At 56.3% G+C, this 9,613-nt stretch overlaps 1 protein-coding gene across 1 annotated transcript in view; it reads right to left on the reverse strand.

The window, feature by feature from the left end:
* The window catches only part of SLC12A5 (solute carrier family 12 member 5), a 31,747-nt gene extending 27,912 nt beyond the window's left edge, over positions 1-3,835 (reverse strand). Inside the window, exon 1 of the mRNA XM_084888696.1 lies at positions 3,385-3,835. Within this exon, the coding sequence (XP_084744822.1) occupies positions 3,385-3,436 (52 nt within the window). The 5' untranslated portion in view covers positions 3,437-3,835. The remainder of the gene's footprint in view (positions 1-3,384) is intronic.
* Positions 3,836-9,613: the final 5,778 nt, after the last annotated feature.

A 9,613-nucleotide genomic window follows, 5' to 3' on the forward strand; every position in this document is an offset into this window, starting at 1 on the left:
ATCAGCCTTTGGACTGAAAGGTCCCGGGTTTGATTCCGGTCAGGGGCATGTACGTTGGTTGCGGGCACATCCGCAGTAGGGGTGTGCAGGAGGCAGCTGGTCGATGTCTCTCACTCATGGATGTTTCTAACTCTCTATCCCTCTACCTTCCTCTCTGTAAAAAGTGAATAAAATATGTTAAGAAAAAAAAAGAAAACAGGCTGGAGTCAAAATTTAGGGGTCAGTCACAGCTTCACTAGCTGTGTTGATACAGTTGAGCAAGTCACTTGAACTCTCAGCCTCAGTTTCCTCCTTTGCAAAGGGGGCACTAATCGAGCTTAACGGAGAGGACTGTTTGGGTTGAGTGAACTAATGTCTGTAATGTATGCCTGGCCCAGAGCGGAGCGCTGGCTGCTGCTGTCACAGTCTCGGCTGTCATGAGTGCACGCGGAGCGCTCCCTGTCCGGACTCCCCAGTCCACTCTCTTCCGCAGCCGCATGCTGCAGGGGCTGCTGTCTCCCGTGGGGCTGGCTCCTCTTCACGCAGCGTCTGCTCCTCCTCTCTGCCTTTCACGCCCCTCCAAGTCCCCCTCTTCCTTTGTGGGGGCCCGGGGCGCGCGCGGGGCAGGAAGAGGGGGGCGTCCTGACTGGAGGCTGCAACTGGGTAGCCCGGTACCAGTTTCCAAGGCGACCGCGCGGGCCGGGAGCGCCGCGCAGAGCCGGCCACGCGCCCGCAGCCGCTTATGTAAGCGACGCGCAGCGCGGAGCCAGACTCCAGGCAGGATCGCAGCCAGGAAATGAGAGCAGGGGAGGGGGCGGCTCACTGGGCTGGTTCTGGGTCCTGCCTCTTTGCACCTGCCCACTGGACCGGACACCAGGCCCCCGGCCTCCCGGCCCAGAGCTGAGTGCCCCTCCCTGGAACGCCAGGCGCACTGGTTGGGGCGGTGCGGGGCGGGTGAGCCTCAGGAGTTCTCCAGGGGGCAGGACCGCGGAGGGGGAACTCGTCCTGATTCCCCAGAGCGAGGAGTCAGGACGGTGGGGGAGCGCCTAGTGGAGCGTGCGAGGGAGGCAGGGCCAGACTGAGGCTGAGCCTTCTCCGCCCCCGCCCCCTGGGAGCTCTCAACCCGAATCGGCTTTCAATTAAGCTGCGGCGGCCAGAGGGAGACCAGCGGTGCGGGCTGAGGAGCCTCCTCCCTATGGGCCTGGGGCCAGGCCCGGGGGAATTCCCAAGCAAGATTGGGGGTGTGGGGGAGCGCGTCACACCCCAAGGAGAAGGGAGACCTGGAGGCCAGAGATAACACCTTTGGGTTCTTCTTTAGTCCAGAGAAGCCCTTTTACTCGGGCCATTCCCATGTACCTGAGTCAGCACCCAGGTTTCCCCCACCCACATCCCCAAGAACTTTGGATCACAGATGCCAGGGGCTCTCGCCTGAGGGTCCCTCTTCCCTCAACCTCAGCAGGTTCTTAAAACCCCCAACCATCAACTCCATTTGTCTCTGAGAGGCCTTCTGTCTCTCTGGGACCCAAAACGCCTGACCCAGGGCCTGGACACTATGGAAAGAGAGAAGGGGGCTGGGCCCACTGCATTCAGAGTCTAGAACTAATGGGGCAGGTGCAGAACTGAAGGGAGTTCCTAGTTCCACTCCTGCTCTGCACCCATAGGCCTCCTGAGACCCCATGGAAACCCCAAGGCCCAGTGAGGCCCTCGGGGACAGACCATAGCGGCTGTCTGGGGGAGCAGAGAGAGTCTCTCTCAGGCTGCGTTCCTGTCCTCAGAGTGGAGACATCTGAAGGGGGTCCCAGATGAGAATGGGCTCCCTTCGTTGCCTGCGCACCGCGTGTGGATGTCTGATTCTGCCGCAGACTCCACTTAACCAAACCCCTCCCCCCTCCACACACACAGTCTAAGCCTGTGGGAGAGGGGGGCGGCTTCGAGATGAGGCATCCCCAGTGTAACTGGAAGGTGGATGAGATGGCCAGCCAGTGCTTCAGACCCCTATAATCCACTCAGACTCAGGGAGGAAGAGCGGGTCTCAGACAAAGGATGGGTGCCCTGGTGTCCACAGCCTTCCTGAGCGGCCACTTGGCTCTGACTCCTTTTCAGGATCTGAAGGACTTCAAGTCAAGGCGGCCGGTCCCTGGAAGACCCCGCTCTTTCAGCCCCTGGGGCCTTCGGCCACCCCCTGGGGAGGTCCTCAAGAGGCTTGGCCCAGAGGGTCAAGCTATGCTCAGGGGAGCGTTTGAAGGCGCTGAGCGCAGACAGCTGGAGCGGGAGACGCGCTAGTGCGCGAGGGACGCAGCGCCGCTGGAGGGTGGGGGTAGGAGCGGCTGACAGCGGTGATGGATGGCTAAGGCCGCTGGGGGGCGGCGGGGGGCCTGGGAGCCCAAGTGGGTGACTGGCCCCTGAGACCTCGGAGCAGGGAAACCGCGGGGGAGGGCGGGGGAGAGCCGATGCTGCAAAAGGACTCGTTCCAAACCCTTGGGCTCCTAGCGAGTCTCCGCACCCACCGCAGCGCGTCCGCAGTGCCCGCGCCGCGGCGCCGGGATTCAGCTGCTGGAACCCCATTCCCGGGGCCTTACTGAGGAGGCTAGCAGCACCGACTGGAAAGACTCCCCCCACCCCCCGCCCCACCCTGGAGACCTCACTGCCACCCCAGGGTGCCGAGAGGAAGGAGAAAGAGGGAGGAAGGAGAGAGATCTTGCTTCCCGTCCTGAATAGGAGCCCACGGGGACGCAAGAGGGAAAGGCAGATTCCGCAAAGTGGAGCTGAAAATCTCCGGGGGAGGCACGCTCCATTCTGAGGTTGGATCTTGGGCAGCTTTGGGGGAGGGGGCCCGGATTGCACCAAGTGTCCTCTTAAGGAGACACCGCAGCCCGGACGGGGGCCGTCATGTGGCTCCAACCCCTCCTAAGTACCTTCCCCTCATCTTCCAGCCGGAAGTCTCAGAGAGAGGGATGCAGCAGGCTGTGCCCTCGCCCACCCCCCACCAACCCCCCTCCACACCAGTCAACACTCTGCGCCAGGACGCCAGGGTCCCTTATGGGGGGGGGAGGAAAGGAGCCCTCCTTCCGCCCGTCGAGCTCCACGTCAGCCCATTCTAGCTCTCCCACCCCCTTCCCACCGCCTCCCCCGCTCGCTCGGTTAACCTACGTCTGCCTCCCAGGCGGTGGGCAAATGGCAACCCCTCGCCCCCAGCCCGGCCCCAGACGAAGCGCATTCCAGAACCTCGGACAGCGCCTGGCGCATTCCAATGGAACCGGGCTCCAGGCCGCCGCCGTGGGCGCCCACCGCCCCGGTCACCCCAGCCTCTCCTCCGAAGGAGGCGGCCCCCACTCTGCCTCTCACCCCGGAGCTGCCGCCTCCCCTCGCCGCCCCCTCCCTCGCCGCCCCCGGGCCGCTGCTTACCGGGGTTGGCTCCCCCATCGCCGTCCTCGCAGTCCGTCAGGTTGTTGAGCATGGTGGCGGCGCCGCGCCGGGCCCGGGGATGGCTGCGCCGCCTCGCCCGCGCCCCTCTGCCCGCCTTCTGCGCTCACTCGCTCGCTCTCGCTCTCGCTCGCCCTCCGCTCCACGGAGGAAGGAGCTGCAGTGCCCGCCCGCCCGGCGCACACACACTCGCACACGGACACACGCTCACACCCGCGCGCGCCCCCTCTCAGCGGCGGCGCTGCTCACCTCATCCCGTATGCAGGAGGCGTGAGCCACCGGCGGGGTTTTGGGGGGGGAGTGCGGGAGAGGAGGAGGAAGAGGGGCGGGCGGAGCTGGCCTGGGGGGCCCCCTCGCCCTAAAACTGAGGGCTTGCACGGGTGGGATAGAGAGGGTGCTGCAGGGGACAGGGGCCTCGCCTCCCTGCAGCAAACGCAGCTCAGCCCGCCCCCCACTCGCCGGCGCAGGCGGGGCCGGCACGTGGGCAGGTGCCATCCCGCGCCCTAAAAATAACGGCAGGGAACTAGGTCGCGGCCGTGGGGAAGCGGCCCCGCAGCGGCTGCCTGGCTGGGGGTCTGGGGCGACCCCTAGGGGGGGAGATGAGATGCCAAGGGTGGGGCACCAGGGACTACGGGTCCCTGGAGAGCCTGTCTGCAAAGCTGGGGAGGCCAGTCCGGAAGAGGGAGGGAGAACCAGACCTTTTCCCATCTCGCCGTTCAAGAGGTGGCACTGAGGATATGTGGAGAGGCCAGAGGCCTTATCTGAAGCACTGTGCTGCCCCCACGGGGGGGGACGCAGGGTCTACCTGGCCATCCAGTCTTAAAACGGGAGGAATGGAGCCTGCGGAGTTGCAATGAGCCCTCTCACTGTGCTTGGCTGGCAAGAGTCACAGCATCTCACCCCCAAGACAAAGCCCTGGAGTCCATCCACAGACAGGGACCCTCTGACTGTGGCGTGACCCTGGGAAGGAGACGGTGAAGAGGAGAGAAAGCAGCAGTGAGGTTCTAGGGAGCAGGGACTCCCCACCAGGGAGGTGCAGGCTCTAGGGGAGGCAGGCCAGTCAGAGGCGGGCCAGCGACAGAGTGGGGGAGGGGGAATGAGGCCGCCTGTCTGTAGGGACAGATTTTCTCCCCGGGCAGGAGTGTCTAATCCCCTAATCCAGGATTGCTTTCTGAGGATTCCAGAGCTGACATGCTGTCTGTGCTCCTCTCCCTCACCTGACACAGGTCCCCCAGAAGTGTGATTGTCCTGGGGCCCCTCAGCACCCCTAGATCCAGGCTGGAGCCTGTGGTGGAGACATCTCAGAGAGCAGCATCAGAGGCTTGGGCCCTTTGAGTCTCTGGAAGATCTAAATATCAAAGGGTGAGAACAGATGAAGGGGAAATGCCTTTCAGACTCACCCTAGCAGCCACCAACACTAGCCCTCTGGGGTCCAGAAGAGTTCTGTGGTTGGAAGGGATAGCACCAATCATCTTATCCAATGCATGGCCCTCATTTTGCAGATGAGAAGGTTAAGACCCCAAGAGGAGAAATAAATGACTGTGTGTGAATACAGTGAATACAGTGCCAGTGATTGGTAGAACGCGGTCTGGGAGCCCGGTTGCTTTATTCCAGCTTAGGACTCTGCTCCTCAACACAACCTCTTTTGAAACTGCCCCTGCTTCCTGGAGAAAGGACCTCTGATTCTTGGCTTCTAACAAAGAAACTGGGACTGGGTCTGAGATACTCTTTCTCCCTTTTCTTGTGTTCGGATTTCCAAGTCGCCATGCTGGAGTGACCTCCTGCCTTGCAAGTGAAGGTGGATCCAGAAGACCTTCAGGGGTCCTAAAAGCCTGGATCCATGTGACTGGGATGTGACCTTTCAGAACCATGGACAGGACCTGCGGTTCACCTCCTCTGTACACATTTGTAGGTGATGGTTTCACATTGAGTCAGAAGAGAGTCTTCCTCAGCTGACTGACAGGGGACTCTGAGGGATCCACCAATAAGGTATCAGAACCACTGGGCTCTGTGGATGCTGGAAGGACTCTGGGGGGGGGGGGGAGAGGGGTTGGGAAAGAGCTAGCTATTCAGACAGGTATGAAAATTGAATTCGGCTTTCCCAGAGGAAAAAATAATACACCGCCCCCACCACCAAAAAAAATTTTTTAAAATAAGTTTGGATTGGTGACAGGATTTAAAAGAGAGTAGTAAGTTAGGCTAGTGTTCAGGAGCTCCTAAGCACTCCACTTCACATGCCCCAAGCAGCAACAGCATTATGGATTTCCACTACTCTGTAGAGACAGGTCACATAGTAAAGCAGGTAGTAGGCTTGCCTGGGATATGCTGTGAAACAAATTAAATGCTGAGATTTTTTTTTCCAACAAGCCCAGGTCTGGAATGGTCTCCTGGGTGTATTTCCCTTCATTTGTAGCCCAGAGCCTTAGCCACTCAGGCCTGAGCCCACCCATGGGGAAACCTAGGTCCTGAGGGAGTGCAGGCGAAGGCAGGAGTGACCCCTCTTTCCCTCGGCGTCCCGTATGTCCACCATCACCACAGCTCCTCGCCCATGAGGCATCTGGGATTCAGGAAATAATGCTGCCATCCTGTTTTCTGCCCCCAAATTCTGCATATCCGTGGGCAAGACTAAGGTCCTCTCTTGGGGATTCAGTATCCCCACCTTCAAACTGAAAGGGTGAGGCTGCATAACCCATGGAACTTCTTTCCTCTCTGAAAACTCTTGATGTTCTCTCCATTTACTGAGACTAACATCATGGAGCCCAGGTCAAGTGAAGTCGGAGTCCCAAGGGTAGACCCCAGACCTTGGATTCACACACCCCACCTTTCAAGGAGACTGGTCCCGATTCTGGCCTCAGGCGAGTGCTCTGCGGCGAGGCTTTGAGAAAACACATTGCAGGCATCTTGTGCACGGCCAGGTTGGCCTTGGCCAGGTGACCAGCAAGACGTCCCTCATCTCTGAGCCCCAGGAATATGGCTGCCAGCTCAGCACCCCATCCCTACCCAGAGCCCTAGGGAGAGGGGAACCCTCTCAGGAAAGCACACAGGATGCAGAGCTGAGCACGGTCCTATTTTTGAATTCTCAATCTGTAAAATTGATTCCTTCTCCCACCTTATACTTCTCAGAGAGAAAAATATTCTGAGAAGCTGCCTCCGAAGTATCAGGATTTTGGAACTGAGACTTTTATAATTTTACCTTTTATCACTCTCCATTTATGGGAAAGTTGGTTTAGAAAGATGCAATTTTCTTCGGGGGGGGTGAACTTGTGGCAGAATGGGGACTAGTATCCAGATTCCCGATCTCCAGTCTGGGGCTCCATCCACTGAACCAGAATTGGAGGAAGCTGGAGCCACCTGATTGGTTCCTCCTTCCATGGGAGGCAGACCTAGTGCTCCTCCTCGTGACTCAATCCCTATCCATCCTTATCCCATATCATACTCCCAGGACCAAACCCACCCACCCCCAGTTCTGACCTCACGGAGCCACGGCCCTGAATTCCTCCTTCGCTCTTCTCTCCCGACCTGCAATCCCCATTTTCCAGACCCCAAACCCTCGCAGTGAATTGATGAGTCCAGCACACAGCACACCCCACACACAGGGCTCGCTGCAGAGCATGTCAACCACCATCGTCTCCGTGGCAACCAGGGGCTTAATTAACAGGCTGCAGCCCCGTCACCATGACAATGGCACCCCAACAGTCTCCCGTTCCCCTACAGATTCAGACCATCTCCCCTCTTTCTCAACCTGGACCCCCTTCTCACTGTACCCACCCCCACCCCCATCCCACCTGGAGGGCTGAGGCCAGAAGATCTCTCTGGTTCATTGAGAAGAGGGGAGGGGAGATGAGGGGGATGAGAGAAAGAGAGGGGGGAAAAAAAAAGAAAGAGAGAGAGAGAGAGAGAGAGAGAGAGAGAGAGAGAGAGAGAGAGAGAGAGAGACCCGTCACTATGGCAACTGCAGCCCCGTTCATAACCAGTTTGTTGCCATGGAGATTCCCAGGGCTCACCTTGGGCTGAGGTATTGGGCAGTGAGGTTCTGAGCCCTGGCTTAAGGATGGGGTGACTGGAGAACTCCTTGGACAGGTTGGAGAGCTATAGATCTGATATTTACAGCAATAATCCAGTGTCATTCTTCCCAATTTATAGGCAGACTGAAACATGGGGTATGGGTATGTGAAAAGCAGAGAACATCCCCCTTGTAGATCACCAAAGAATCTTAGCCTGTGTGTGGCTAGAAAGACCCTCATAAAGTTTCTTGTCCCTCATAAAGACCCTCATCAACTCCTTTACATATAGATGAGGGAATCAGGGTCCAGAGAGGGTAATCAAGGCCACACACAGAATCTGAGCACGAGTGTGGATGGAGTATATTGTGATCTTGCTCCAACCCCCCTAGCATCTCTCACCCCATGGGGATACTCCCAATTCCTCTTCCTCTTAGCCCAAGCCCAGGGCTCTTTCTACTACCCTGCCTTCCTCCTTGATAGCTGAGGCACAGCAGGGAGTGGTATAAAGGGGTGAGGGAGCGGTTCAGAGTTGTAACAATTGATCAGGTCCACTTCTCTCCAGCCAACTCGCCATCAATCTCCCCATGGAGCAGATGAGATAACTGAGGCAAGGGGGCTACAGTGCAGGGTTACTGGTAGATTTGAGAGCCTCTGACTTGCTTCTTTCACCCCTGCATGTCATGTTTCCACCTATACTGACCCCCTCCAGATACAAACTCCACTCCCTTAGAACAGAATGAAAAGTAATGCTCATATACAAGTGACCTGCAAACCCTCCCCAAGCCTTCCCCCACCTTACACATGCTGTCACCTCTCCCTGTGGGCCTGGGTAGGGATAAAAGGTGAAAAGACTACCTCTCTGGGGCCAGAGGGCTGTACAGGAACAGCTGTGGGAAAGATACCATCAGATGTTTGGTCTCCCTAGGGAGCCCTAATCCACTTCCCCAGAGGGTGGGGACGAGACGTATCAAGGATGAGGTACCTAGCCCATTTGGTTCAGTGAATAGATCATTGGCCTGCAGACTGAAGGGTCTCAGGTTCGATTCCGAGTCAGGGCACATGCCCGGGTTGTGGGCTTGATTCCCCAGTGTGGGGCATGCCGAAGGCAGCCAGTCAATGATTCCCTCTAATCATTGATGCATCTCTCTCTCTCACTTTCTCTCTCAAATCAATAAAAATATATATTAAAAAAAGAGAGAGAGAGAGAGAAAGAAAGGAGGACGTACTGGAGGCTATTTCAGGTCCTTCACCCAAATCATTCTCCAGATGGAATTTCCAATAAACTCAGCACACAAGTACTCACCCCACAACTAGACAGAAATACACACATCAACATGCCTATCAACACTGTCATACAGTGACACACATAAGTACTGACTCATTGACCACCCCACAGGTCATTAGAGTTGACATAGGATGCTGCTCCCTCAAGAAACACAAAGACATATACTCACTGCCTCTGTCACAGGCACACAGCTTTCCAGATTCACACACAGCTTGCACAGACAGCTGCACACCCAAAACTGAAATTTGAGGTGAGAGAGAGGACCATCGTATTCTCAGGCCAGCGGGTGAGGAATGGCAGGGAAGGAGGCAGGGATAGGTGAAGCAGGAGCCTACAGCCTTTCCCCCCTCTTCTGATGAGCATTAAGTCGCTGCTAAGTGCCAGCTTGTGGGCTTGGCACTCAGAACACAAAGATAAAATAATAGGGTCCCTGCTCAATCATAAAAAAGGATGAAATCTTGCCACTTGTGACAACATGGATGGAGCTAGAGGGTATTATGCTAAGAGAAACAAGAAAGACAGAAAGGTAAATACTATGATTTCACTTATATGTGAAATCCAAAAAAATAAAACAAACGACCCAACAAAACCAGACAGAAACAGATTCACAAATACAGAGAACAAACTGATGGCTACCAGAGGGGAGGAGGTGGAGGAATTGGTGAACAAAGTGAAAGGGATCAGGAGGTTCAAACTCCCAGTTACAAGATAAATAAGTCACCAGAATTGAATGCACAGCACAGGGAATATAGTCAATAATATAATAATTTTGTATGTTGACAGATGATTACTAGACTTATCGTTGGGATCACTTTATAAATTACATTATGTTATATACCTGAAACGAACATAATATTGTATGTCAACTACACTTCAAAAATAAATAAGTAAATAAGCTAAATAAAAGTAATAAAAACAAATT

The sequence above is a fragment of the Pipistrellus hanaki genome (assembly GCF_964339955.1).
Source record: "Pipistrellus hanaki genome assembly, chromosome: 6".
NCBI classification, from domain to species: Eukaryota; Metazoa; Chordata; class Mammalia; order Chiroptera; family Vespertilionidae; genus Pipistrellus; species Pipistrellus hanaki.